The sequence below is a fragment of the Nannobrachium achirus genome (genome assembly GCF_963921795.1).
Source record: "Nannobrachium achirus genome assembly, chromosome: 11".
Lineage (NCBI taxonomy): Eukaryota > Metazoa > Chordata > Actinopteri > Myctophiformes > Myctophidae > Nannobrachium > Nannobrachium achirus.
In genome coordinates, this window is record NC_137820.1 from 6128257 (window position 1) to 6142249 (window position 13993).

The window sequence follows — 13993 nt, forward strand, 5'->3', positions numbered from 1 at the left end:
CAGCCTTCCACTTTTCACCCAAACATTGTTGTTTCGGTGAAGTACTGACACTTTTTTTAAAATCATTTTCTGAGCTAAGCTGCTCAGAACATTCTCCTTTTTTTGAATCAGTGCAAAGAAAGAACTCTCACAGCTACTGCAGGAGGAGGAGGAGGATGGGAGTTGCGTCCCGTCCGTCCGTCCATCCGTCCGGGTTGCTTCTCGTTCCGTCTCTCAGACGGCGAACTCCACCCCGCTCTTCCGGGCGTGTCGGCGTGGCAGCCGCAGCCTGAGGCCGGCGAAGGGGTTGATCCACAGGAGGGACGGTCGGCCACCGAACACTGACCTCATGCCCTCCCAGCGCGTGTTGCGCTCCCACGTGGGCTTCTCGTTCTTCAGCCGCTCGATCTCCTGCCATCACACAGGATGAGATACCAGCCGCTATGAATGACTCTGGTTTTAGGAGTGTTTTATTTAGATGTGGAATTATTTGCACTATTTATTTTATTATTTTATGATTTCGTGCAGTCTCTGTACATGGGCAACTTGGAAGCTTGCAGAAGGAAAGAAATTACATAGCACAGTATCACAGCTTTTGTAGGGGCTCCCCTCACGAGGGCTGTGGTTCAAAATAGCTGATTTACAAGCTCAGTTAGGCACATCCAGTTTCGTAGATTAAAACTACAGTATGATGAAAAATGTTCAACTGCTTTTTTTTCACTGACGAAAACTAAATAAAACATAAGCTACGATGAATACAACTATGACTAAATATATTGGCAATTTTGTCAACAAATAAAGACTAGTCTAAAATGTTATGGAGAGACGAGTGGAGAAGAGATCCAGCAGAACTAAAAGACAAGTAATTCCATGTTTCTGCGACGCATTGTAGATCGGTTATTTTCAGCTTGCAGCCAAGCCGCTAAAGCTAAAAGAAGTGTTATTCTAAAGTCTCACCGTCTCGTCGTTGCAGATGGAGTGGACCTGCGTTCCGAACATGACGGCGGTGAAGGTGAGGAAGAGGAGGCCCTCCAGACAGAGGAAGATCATCAGCAGCACGGTCACCGGAGGAGAGAAGTCACTGCACTCTGGACAGGAGAAGACCCCCAGGGAGACCCCCAAAACAGCACAGTATGAAGAGAAGACCCCCAAACAGCACAGTGTGACATCATGTTAGCAGTCAGGTTACAGGATAGTTCACCCCTCTAAAAATCATTAATCACCCCATATGGAGACTTTAATTCATGGATATATATATATATATATATATATATATATATATATTTTTTTTTTTTTTTTTTTTTTTTTTTGTTTGTTTTTTTTTTTTTTTGTTATCGCACTCCATCCATCTTCAAACGCTTATCCGGAATCGGGTCACATGGGTAACAGTTCCAACTGATACTCCCAGATTTCCTTATCCCGAGCAACTTCCTCCACTCGTGTTCCCAAGCCAGTTTGGAGATATAATCCTTCCATCTGGTCTTAGGTCTGCCACGGGGTCTCCTCCCAGTGGGACGTGCATCGAGGACCTTCCTAGGAAGGCGCTCGGGGGGCATCCGTACTAGATGCCCGAACCACCTAAGCTGACTCCTTTCCAAGTGTAGGAGCAGTGGTTCTACTCCAAGTCTCTCTCGGGTGACTGAACTTCTCACCCTATCTCTAAGTTAGATACCAGCCACCCGTCTGAGGAAACCCATTTTTTCCGCTTGCACCCGCGACCTTATACTTTCGGTCATGACCCACACTTCATGCTTTGCTCCCTATGGAGACACAAAGAGCCTGCTTTGCTCCCTATGGAGACACAAAGAGCCTGCTTTGTTCCCTATGGAGACACAAAGAGCCTGCTTTGCTCCCTATGGAGACACAAAGAGCCTGCTTTGTTCCCTATGGAGACACAAAGAGCTTGCTCTGTTCCCTATGGAGACACAAAGAGTCTCCTCTCATATTATTGGCTTAGGAATGCGACAAAAAGTATAAAGGATTATCCATGACTTCCAAGTCTGCATTGGGTGAGTAAAAATGTTATTTTGGGCTGAACTGTTAATTTAAATAATACAGTGTAAAGCACTGTAATACATGTGATTACTACAGCATGTGGTCGTCTACACAACGTGACTTACATTTTATTTAGAGCGTGCAAATTAACGCAATTCACATCGTTAGCGTCAGAGGTGGGTAGAGTAGACAAAAACTGTACTATAAAAACTGTACTATAAGAAATTAATATAACAAAGAAAATAATTACTTATGTAGCGAAAGACAACTCAATACTGAGTTACTTTATAGGAACCGATTTTGTTTAAATAATCCGAATGTAGTGGATTAATACAACAAATTGTTAAAAATAACAAGCAAGAATGTCTAAGATTTGTACCTTTAATAAAAGTATTCTTCTATAGAAAGATTTAATTTTAAATGCATTAAATGTGCAGGTACTCTTGCAAGTACAACTTAATCTAATGTTACTCAAGTAAAGTAATTGAGTAATGTAACTAATTACTACCCACCTCTGATTACAGTGAATTGCGTCAACATGGGTTTCGTCACATCATCGGAAATCGTATTTTTCGATCATACGTTTTCGCGGTGTGACCTGGCCGATCAGGAATTGAGACGATTCAATTATTTGAAATTTGAAATGTGATCGAAAAACAAAATTGTAATTGATTAGTCCGCACGGCCAAATACATATTAATTTGGAGGTCCTTGACATGAAAACGTGTGAGAACCACTATTTTACTGTGCCAAACAATGTGCATCTGTGTCTGTCTGGTAGCAGGTTGTACTAAGTGTTGCCATGTCTGCTTATAATAAGCGTCGTTTTTGAAGTGTAGTTGCTTATTTGGGCGTACTTCCTAAATGTCGTCTAAACCAGTGGTTCTTTATGTCAAGCAGGGACCCCCAAATGAACATGTATTTGTCCATGGACCCCCTGTTTAGAACTATTTTGTGCCAGGGACTCCCACACCAGATTTGTGTCAAATCAACAATTTTTTTTTTTTTTTTTTTTTAGATTTTTTTTTTAGATTATAATTAGAGAAAAGAAAAGATGTGTTAAAATGCCATAACACAACCGGTGCCCTAAATGGCACCATACCCCTTCCCTCTTAACTGCCCAGATTCACAACCATTGTAATGTATAGGGATCCCTTGCGTGCATGCATGCGTGATGTCATCACTTGGTCACATGACCGCCGGGCTAGTATAGCCAAAAGCTACTGTTAGCCGATCATAATTTGGTCATTTTGCCAGCCATGCCTAGAGTTTTAGCCATAAAAACATACATCAGAGATAAAGGGCTTTAAAGTTTGAGAAATGCATTGGATTAAATGGAGAAAATCGGCGGCACGATGCTCTCAGCGTCTAATGGAAACAACCCGCGGTCATCGGCCAAGTTCCACGGGTAGGCCCGACGTTACGGTAAGATTTAATGTTGTTACTGTAAATACAGTAAACACGTCAAATGCGCCGTGGGCCTCCAGCAACATCAAAGAGTTTGACGCGTTGACACCACATGAGTTAATTTACTGTTTTCTATCGTTTTAGCGATTTCAACAATTTTGATTTCAGTGGGTGGGACATGAGTACAAGTGGCTACAGTAATAATGTATTTTTAGACACAACAAGCCCATTCCCAAGGTGCACAGGAATCTTTCATGGGCAAATGTGACTCATGGGGGCTAGTAGTGTTACTGTAAAAAAAAGTTATACATAAATCACTGGCTTATTGTGTCTAAAAAGACATATTTAGCTAGCCTGATTTCAGACTCAGCTGAAGCTTGAGTCTGACATTGTGCCCTGTTTGAGCGATTTCTGGAGGCGAGGGACTTTGACGGCACGGATTGGTTATTTGTTAAACCCACCCCCACCCCCTGCTCTAATTGGAGGAGCTGTCATTTCGGCTCCAGAAATCACTTATTATGAACACAATTCCAGACCAAAGAAACGGTCCACTCTGAGAGTGGGCGGGTCTATGGGCTGGAACCAGGCTAATATTTAGCCACTTATAGGCATGCCCCCACCCACTGAAATCAAAATCGCAAAAAATGGCTAAAACAATAGAAAGCTGTAAATAAAAACATTGTAACACTCATCTTTTCATTTCTCAAATTACAATCTAAAATATGAACCCTTGTTGTAAAAAAACAAAACAAAGTTGTCCTTTTTCATATTTCAAAAATCATATTTGTTTTCCCGGTGTGACTTGACCACCGAGTTAATGTGTTTGACAGCTCTTCTGTTGGTATCTGTATTTAATCACATGTCATCTTTTACTTTTAATCACATGCTGCGTTTTGCTTCATTATGTTCACAATTAAGCACTTAAATAACTTTATTCATTAAAAGGTCTGTGGTGTAAATTATACACTGTAAATCGTCACTGTCGGTCCAAAACCTCGTATCTCCAAGTTTCAAATTTGTACGTTTTTCCGCAAAGTAAAGCCCTGCTTCATCAGACAAGGCCGTCGCACAACAGTAGTGAAAACAGCAGATCTACAAGCACACAGTGTGCTTGTAGATCGGCTGTTTTCACTAGTTTAAATCATTTTAAAAATGATAAATACAAAACAAACGGTTTTGGACATACAAGGTTTTCACCGGATAACGACGATATGCTGTTTACATTAGAGCCAAAGTATACCAAGTAGAACAAAAGTCAAGAACGAACGCAATGTCTACTGTTGTTACTTTATGACATTGTGGAGGGTGAAAGTGGATCTCTTTGAAATGATCTTTTCTAGTTTTGAAATGTCCTTTTTCAGTTTTATTTAGTGATCTGATCTGTGGCATTTGTGAGGATGTCATATTGTATTTGTGTTATTGCAAGGGCTTTGCAAAGTACAAGAATTGCACTGTACTGAAGCCTGAAGGGCCAAGCCTTTTGTGTGTTCTTTTTCATATTTCTCACCTGACTAACTGCTAAAGTGAAGCTCTTAGAAACGGGTGTGCAAGACAGACTTCCATACCATGTCAGTATGTGTGTATTATATGTCTATTTGGAATAAACGCAACAATGACATGTGATACTAAAATGATACATCTGTTATCCATCTTTCTTGACCCCTAGAATTATATGTATTTGACCGCAGACCCCCATCTCAAAATATTGTTCCAGGGACCCTCCCAGAAGCAAAAATTTTAGTCAAAAATGTTCGCTTTAAAATAACATATATTTAAAGATTTGTGAAAAAAATAGCAGATCTGCAAGCTCGCAGCACGGCACTCAGTGCCGGGGGGTCCCTGCTTCATCTCTCTCACTCTCTCAGCCAAGGGGTCCTTGGTCTGAACAACATTGAGGACCCCTGCATGCAGGGATACCTACCATTCCACTGGTCTTTGACACAGGTGATGAACTGGTACCCACAGAGAGTCAGGGCGTGGGTTGAGATGAGAGCGATGTACATCTGAAACCACAGCAAGAAAAGAGGCCAGTTAGAAAAATAAAAGCCTCGACAATGGGATTTCTCAGAAGAGTGGGGTCTGGGGACCCCCAGGTATCCTTGAGGGGTTTCAAGAGGGTTCCCCAGCTAAATGATTGATGGTTAGGAACCAAATTGACCCTTTTAAGATCATTTGGTGCTAGTAGACAGATTCTTCTACCACTTTTTCAGATACTGGATTCTGATTTGCTTAAAACAGTGGTAAATCAGTCATGGACCCCGCCCACTGTTGTGTCGCAGTTGTAACATTTCCCAGATCAATGCGCCTGTGTTTTCTTTCATTTATATGGTAGAAGTGGTAGAAAGGCAATTTACCATTCGAGGGTCGTGCCACAACCCTGAAACAGTGGTAAATCAGCCAAAAACCCACTCCCTCTCATGGTAAATGGCTTACTTCTTATGTTTTTCACTTCTGTTATTATGAGTGTTCTTCAGTACTGTAGTACCACCTGGTATGGATGCAACAACTGAACATTTGTTCAAAGATAGTTGGACAACCACTCCAGAGTGAGGCTATATACAGTACGGCAACGTATAATAACAGCATTTTAAGGTTGGCAAGAAATATTACCTCTGACAGTAGCCATGTGTTGCATAGAGAATATAGGTTGCTGCCTTCAGGAAGGAGACGCGGTGTTCCAGAATACAATAAGGTCACACTAAAAAGGTCCTTTGTCCATCAGTCGACTTTAAGGCTTAATCAGGAGTTTGTCCAGAGGTAGGCTAGATGTAGTGGCGAGAAAAATAACTTCTGGGAACTCAGATTGGGCTAGGTGTGGACTAGTGATGCGCGGATAGGCTTCTGAAGTCATCCGAATCCATCCGCGCAAATTCATTATCCGCCCATTATCCAACCGCATTAATTATATCATCCAATTTATAAATCCGCACCATCCTCATCCGCAACTTCAAAAGTATTATTATTATTATTACCCTTATTATTAGGCTATTATTATTTTCTGGTAGGCTATTCCCTGTTAGTTTTCTTAGTTGTGCGATCACAGAAATGCATTGATCTAGCCTACGGAATGTCTCCGTTCGTCTTTTTTTCTTTCTTTTTTTTTTTTTTGGAGTCGGTGCAGCGCGTCGATGCAGACAGACATGCAGGCAGACAGAGTCAGACACACGAGAGAAAGAGAGAGCGAGGGAGAGAGCGAAAGAGAGGAACAAACACAACTTAGTGGGAAGTTTAACTTACCTACTGTACAGTACTTTACAATATGGACTATGGGGCTGAGAGAGATTCACTTTTTAGCGCAGCGCCAGCGCGACCAGAGGTAATGAGTCAGTGCGACGATGCATGCCGTGATGCCGTTTAAGTGGACACAGCTGTTTAGTTTTATCGTGGACTGCACATTGCCTCATGAAGAATGATGGTTACTTTACAAATTATACAAAATAACACACACTAACACAGACACAAGCATACCTAGATTTCGCTTTTTATTGATAGATATATTAGGCCATAATTTATTTCCTGCATTATTTCATCCGCGGATATCCGAAATTAATTAATAATTATATTTGATTGATCCAAATCCGACTGCACTGCGGATCACCGCGGTCCACCGCGGCTAAAACCGCTATCCGCGCATCTCTAGTGTGGACATTGCTCTTGTCTGTATTATCCTTATGTATGTAATCCTGTTTTTTGTTCCTTTGTGTCAATTGTTTGTATATATGTTGTTGCATACATGGCTGCTGTGTCGCAAAACTAATTTCAGTGTGAACCGACAATAAAGTACTATATCATATCATATCACTATATCATATCATTACAGGTCTGTAACTCTAGATCAGTGTTAACTGGTTAACTTTAGTTCCATTTGCACTCTCTCAGAGTTAAATCAAAAACTGAGGAATTTACAGTGTAGATTTTGGGGTCCCAGAGATAGAAATGCTGTCAAACGGGGGTCCATGGCCTAAAAAACATATCAAGAAGTGTTTGCTGTTCCTATACTTACAGTGAAGAGCATTAAAGGAGTAGTTCACCCCCAAAATGACTTTTTTTCTATTGATTACTCAGGCCATGGAGAGTAGAGTTCAATAATATTTTTTGGTTTTTGTCAAATTCCTAAGACAAAAATTTGATTTGAGTAAATTTACCCCCATTGATTCCGGATGGTGACCCGTTTCGAAACGGGTCACCATCCGGAATCAATGGGGGTAAATTTACTGTTATCACATTTTTGTGTTAGGAATGTGACAAAAACCCAAAAATATTATTGAACTCTACTCTCCATGGCATGAGTAATCAATAGAAAAAAAGTCATTTTGGGGGTGAACTACTCCTTTAAGAAGTGTTTAATGTTCCTATACTTACAGTGAAGAGCACAAAGAAGCGCTGGTTGTTCTCGCCCACACAGTTGTTGACCCAGGGACAGTGGTGGTCCATCTTACGGATGCAGCGCCTGCATATACTGTAGAGAGACAGCAAACAGCACAAATTACGGAACGCACTATTTCCTATCAAGTTTACAAGATACAAGGCTAATAAGATAAGAACTTGATGCGCGTGCAGGTCGGTACCAAGATTAGCCAATGAAACCAGCGCTCCCCAAAACAACAGGTTTGAGGATTGGTGGGAATTGATTACATGATACATTCACCTGTGCATTTAGTCTCAATGTTTGTAAACAAGAAACGGGTCTATAGAGCCTGAGTGCTTTGCTTTGCTTTTCAAAAAAGGGATCGATTATTAGTCGATTATTTTATTAAATACCGGTAATCAGTTATCGGCCCAGACCGGTGACCTTGCGTTCTGGGCACCTCGGCTGCAATGCAGGTTCGAGTCCCGATTCCAATGACCTTTCCTGCACGTCACTCCCCGTCTCTCTGTCTCTCTCTCTCCCCTTTTCCTGTCTGTCTACTCTAGTATCATACTATCAATAAAGGCAGAAAAAGCCCCCCAAAAAATCCATTTCAAATTAACAATGTATATCGTTGTTTAACTGCTGCAACCTTTCATAACACCACATGTAACTTGACTGACAGGCCCCTTTTCCACCAAAAGAACTTTGGTTCTAGAACTGGTTCCGTTGTAGATTCTTGGAACCTTGGTGCCTTCACGGAACCGCCGGCAGACATTTTTTGGTTCCAGTTCAGAGCCAACTTGTAGGGTTCTGAACCAATTCATTTTCAGTGGAAACAACTCTGAACTGGTTTAATATTAGGCAATATTAAAATAACTGAAGCGGTTCAACCCATTTAGACCTGGAAGTCTGGAACGCATTATTACTTTGACCATTATTTAATGCTTCAACTATAAAAATAGCAGATATACAAGCTCACAGCGCGGCAATAGTTAAACCATAAAATAATGGTTAAAGTGGTTCCAGGGTCAAAAGGGTCCTATTCTGTGACCAGAGTGGAACCTAAGTGGTCATGTCTCTGACCTGCAGTGGTGAGCCCTCTCAGGCTTGATGCTGCAGCACTTGGGACACTTATAGATGACCTCCCCAGGTTTCAGCTGCAGGCTCTCCATGTACTTCTTGGTGGCGTTGCCTTTGGGCACGGCTCCCTGGCCAGGACACGGAGAGGACACAACATGATGAACAGGATGAGCAACATACATAGGCCTGTCCCAGTTATTACATGATGATCGTCTAATCGCAATTATTTGACATACTGTAATCGCAATTATTTTGTCATTTTGTTATAATCATCATAATGGTTTCCATGTTGAAAAAATGGTAATATATTTTCAAACATTTTGAAAAATAGTGGAAGTAACAGATATACAAGCACAACACGTTGTGAGCTTGTAGATCGGCTATTTCCACAATCTATGTTATTTAACTTTATAAAATTGTCAAATATGTCAGTAATTTCTTTGTACATTTAGGTTGTGTCATATCTGCCATGTGCAAATTCAAAACCGACAAAAAACACCCAGCCCTAATCTCAACGCCCCCTGGTGGACTCACGGGGTCGGTGAGCATGGTCCTGAGGTGCGAGGCCAGTGCCAGCACGGCCAGGCAGTTGAAGAGCACGCCGTTGACCACGGCGTACCAGAAGCTGCGCGACGGCAGGAGCATCACGAAGGTGACCACGAAGTCTGCGTAGAGAACCAGGAACCAGGTGATGAACGCACACACCTGGGGACGGGAGCATAGGAACGTTTCATGTTACGATTATTAACCCATTTAGGCCTAGGATTATTGAATGCTTTAACCAGTGAAAAATAGCAGATATAGATCTGCTATTTTTGAAAAATCGTGAAGATTTGAATTTTGACCCGATTCTATAAGTGTCTTTTGAATCCTTCTGAGGTTTTTTGAAAAACCCATGTTTCGATGTCAGCAATCTGGCTAGCCATCGTCAAAGAAAAGGTCCTTTTCACTTAACTGGAGCTCAGTTAGTCTGTTCTTGAGAGACTACTGTGTCAGTGGTTCTCAAACCTTTTCATGTGAAGGACCCCCAAAATTACATTTATTTGGCCACAGACCCCCATCTCAAAATATCTAGTTCCAGGGACCACCCAGAAGCAAAATTTGTGTTACAAACGTTCGCTTTGAAAATACAACTATTCAAAGATTTGCACACATTTTCATGACTTTTTCAAAAATAGCAGATCTACAAGCTCGCAGCGCAGCACTCGGTGCCGCGCTGTGAGCTTGTATATCTGTTATTTTTCAATAGTTAAAGCTTTCAATAATCCTAGGCCTAAATTGCTTAAAGGGCCACTACACCTCTGGGACAACCCTATCTTATTTTATTGTAGTTTGGGACATGATCAACACAATCCTTGAGTTATTCTTTGTGTTCAATCTGTGTTTTTAGATATTTTAGTATTTCAGCATGTACTAGTGATGCATTTTGCATCACTAGTACAATACTAAAATATCTCAAAAAGCAGATTGAACACAAAAAATAACTCAGGATTGTGTTGATCGTGTCCCAAACAACAATAAAATAAGATAGGGTTGTCCCAGAGGTGTAGTGGCCCTTTAAGCCATTTAGACCTGAACGCAAATCCGTGTCACTTTCAACCATTTTTTAATGCTTTAACTATTAAAAAATAGCAGATATACAAGCTCGCGAGCTTGTAGATGTGCTATTTTTGAAAAGTCTGTTTTTGTGCAAGTCTTTGAATATTTTTGAACCGATTCTATAAATGTCTTCTAAATCCTTCTTCTAGATCAGTGGTTCTCATGTCAAGGACCCCCCAGAAGCAAATATTTGAGTTACAGTATATATGTTCACTTTTAAAAAGATATACCGGTATTCAAAGAAAATCAAGATTTCTAAAAATAGCAGATCCATGTAGATCGGCTATTTTATGGCAAAGAGATTTGGTAGAGTGTAAAAAAAAAAAAAAGACTATCAAGTATGTATAATAAGTATCTTTCTTTTACCAATTATAGAGGGTTTAAGTGGTACCGGATATGCAGCTTTGCAAATTGATATCACAATTAAAAAAAATCTCCACGATATGATTATCGTGAGTGTTTTTTTTTTGTAACACGATAAACAATAATATATGATACCATCGCTACACTCACCATGCCACAGCCGTCCTGGATGAACCACACCGCCCCGCGGAGCTCGCCCGCCGTGCCGGGACCCCCGGGACCCCCACCACCACCACCCACCGAAGCCTTGTCATCCCCCCTGTCCCCCAGCAGGGGGTGGTGCTGCTCCACGTCTCGCAGCCGGTGAGCCGAGGACATTCTGGCCCTGTAGGGGGGAGAGAGAGAGAAGCAGAGTAATAGAGGGTATGTGCATGTGTGGCGGAGAGAGTCGCAGCCCCAGCCTTGAAGCCTCAAACGGTCTAGTATCTGCCCTCATTCCATAGGGATATCCCTTTGGAGTAATGGTTAAGATATTGGACTTTCACGCGGGAGACCCGGGTGGGGAGGCGGATAACCTCCGTTAAACATGCATAAAGTGATCGTTTAACGTCGTTTAATGCAATCAGATAGGACTTTTCTTTTTGGATGTATGGGCTGCCAAGGCCAGAAATTAGTTTTTTGCCACTCAGTAGGCGTTCCTGCATAACTTCCTGGTACGATGATGATGTCACACGCATACCCTCTATAGGCTGAAGGAATGGGGGGGGGGGGACATGTTTTGCACCCTGTCCATCCGTCAGTCTGTGCGTGCGTCTGTCCATCTGTTACCAGCTAATCTCCGGCGCCGTTGGCCCGGTCGCAGCAGTCAGGCTACTGCTAAGAGAAAGTGGCAAGATCAATGATTCATTTGAATCTGCTGTATGAGGGGAGATCTTGTAGGGTAAGTGTAGGGTAATTATTACTTGCGCCAGCAGAGCGGGCAAGTACTGTGTTTGGCAGCGTATGTACAGTACAGTACAGTACAGTACAGTACAGTATGTATGTCAGTGTCTGTGTCTGTTAAAGTCCATAGCCCAATCAGGGACCAGCTTTTCTGGCAACGTCATCATTAACAGCCAATGAGAAAACAGAATTCCTGTCGATGCACCTCATGGCGCGTTTCTACTGGTGCACAATTAGGCCACACATGGCCTAATTGTGCACAAGGAGCAAGTTGGCAAGTTAGTTATTATGTATTATTATTGACTGACATGTTTGGATGACAGCAAAACAAGAACAGTTTGGATAATACTGTTGGTTCTGACTGTTGCTGCGGTAAAGCTGGTTGCACACTGCTGCGTTTTTCGGGCCGAATATCGGACTGAATTTCGGAGAACGCAAATAAAAAAATCAACCTCACGTTGTCAGTCACGTTTGCACACTGCCGTCCGTTTCGCGCACCACTCGGTCCCTTGCTCTCTCTATCTCTCTCTCTCTCCTTGCCCTGAAAAACGCATTTCGCAACGAAAAACGCAGCAGTGTGCAACCACCTTAACGCCTGCATCTCTGCATGAGGATTTAAATGTTGCTTGTAGGACTTTGCCACTTTTCAACCCATCTTCATATAATAGGTCCTCACTAATGTTCATAATAAAATAGCAAATTTATTTTCTACTCGGTCCAAGTCTCTTAGGAGAGCTGTGGGAAGTTCAGAAATCCATCGTCTTGTGACATCATCATTTCCCCCCCAAAAAAGAAATTAATCAATATTTTTGAAAAAAAAAAAAAAAAAAAAAAAAAAACATTTAGATTTTTATTATCGTGAGAACAATGGCTTCCACTTTAACATTGCAACGAGTAGAAAGCCTGCATTTTCTATTAGCTGGGATTCCCAATCGATGATGTCACAAGACGATAGGTTTCTGACCTGCCCTGAAAAAAAAAAAAAGCTATTTTTTAGTGAGGACCAATTATATGAAGATAGGTTGAAAAGTGGTGAAGTACTCCTTTAAGTGATTCAGCGCTTGATGAAGAGCACTGGTCATTCATTTTAACCAGCTGTGAGGAGCGAGATCTTGTAGGGTAAGTGGGCAGACTAATACGACCCTTTCTGTTCGGTTGTGTTCCCACATTGTGTTTGACTGATTTTGAACCCTCAAATGAATTGAATGCCTATAATTCACACCCTTTTCCCCAGTGCGCTCCATAGGAAACGTTTGGATAGGACTGAGAATACACTCTGTTATCAGAGATAAAAGATGCACTTACTTATAGTCAGCCTCTACTTCATAGCGTTGTCATCTCTGGTTTCAGTTCCGCCGTCCATAGAGGGCCAAAGCTCCTACGCTGAAAGAGCAGAGGTTTGGAGCAACCATGGAACGTTACTTAAAATGTGGTGCAAGTGATTTAAATACTATAGCTCTATATTCCTATTGCAATAAAGTGTTTTCCAGTAACACAGGGTTCTCTCTTTCTCTCTTGCCCCTTTTCGGGACCCTGTTTACCTTTTTTTGTATTTGGGAAGGCGGTATCCAGGGTCCCTTGAAAGTCAGTACACTCTCCCTGGTACACACTGGTCTGGTCTCTGACAAATATAACATCTCTAAAGTTTTGCATTGAATGGGGATGCACCAACATATCAGCAACACATCAGTATCGGCCAATGTTTGCGTTATCGGTCAATATCGGTATCGCCAAATAAAGCTGACATTAACCGATGGCAGTAGCCGGTACACAGTACCGCTGAGTGACTTCCCACGAGCGCTTCCAAATTCCAGCACTTAATTTTTTTTCCCATACAGCCCCAATATTGGTGAGTTTGACGTAGTTTAATACAATAAGATAGATCATCAGATTGAAGTTGTGGAACAAACTAAAAGAATTGCGAACACAGTAGGCTCTGAACTGTGGCTGACAAATGGGTTCACTCTTCTGATTGGATGAAATGGGTGTCCCACCAGACAACATGTTTTCTGCTTGCTGCAGGAGACACCTGTGTTACTGAACACACATTATATGATTATTCACCATATAGATGAGAGTGTTTAACTTAAAACAAAGGAAATTCAATCGTTTTGTTTCAATCAGGAAATATCACTAACACCAGCTTTAAAGTATTCAAACAGCAATGTGTGAGTGTGTGTTATACTGTGTTATTACATATAACAGCACACACAGTGTGTCTCTCTCCCACACACACACACACACACACACACACACACACACACACACACACACACACACACACACACACACACACACACATCACTACATTATTACCCCTACATAAGGTAAGCTGCT

The 13993-nt window shown here is 41.7% G+C and overlaps 1 protein-coding gene across 1 annotated transcript; it reads right to left on the reverse strand.

Annotated features, from left to right (window-relative positions):
- Nucleotides 1–203: 203 nt before the first annotated feature.
- Nucleotides 204–11092, reverse strand: LOC308293715 (palmitoyltransferase ZDHHC7-like; the record flags this gene model as incomplete). The annotated part of the gene is made up of 7 exons (XM_080736325.1): nucleotides 204–390; nucleotides 937–1067; nucleotides 5303–5384; nucleotides 7744–7840; nucleotides 8816–8940; nucleotides 9347–9517; nucleotides 10925–11092. The coding sequence occupies 7 exons, from the start codon at nucleotides 11090–11092 to the stop codon at nucleotides 214–216; spliced, it is 951 nt and encodes a 316-aa protein (XP_080592451.1). The 3' UTR covers nucleotides 204–213.
- Between the last annotated feature and the right edge of the window lie 2901 nt (nucleotides 11093–13993).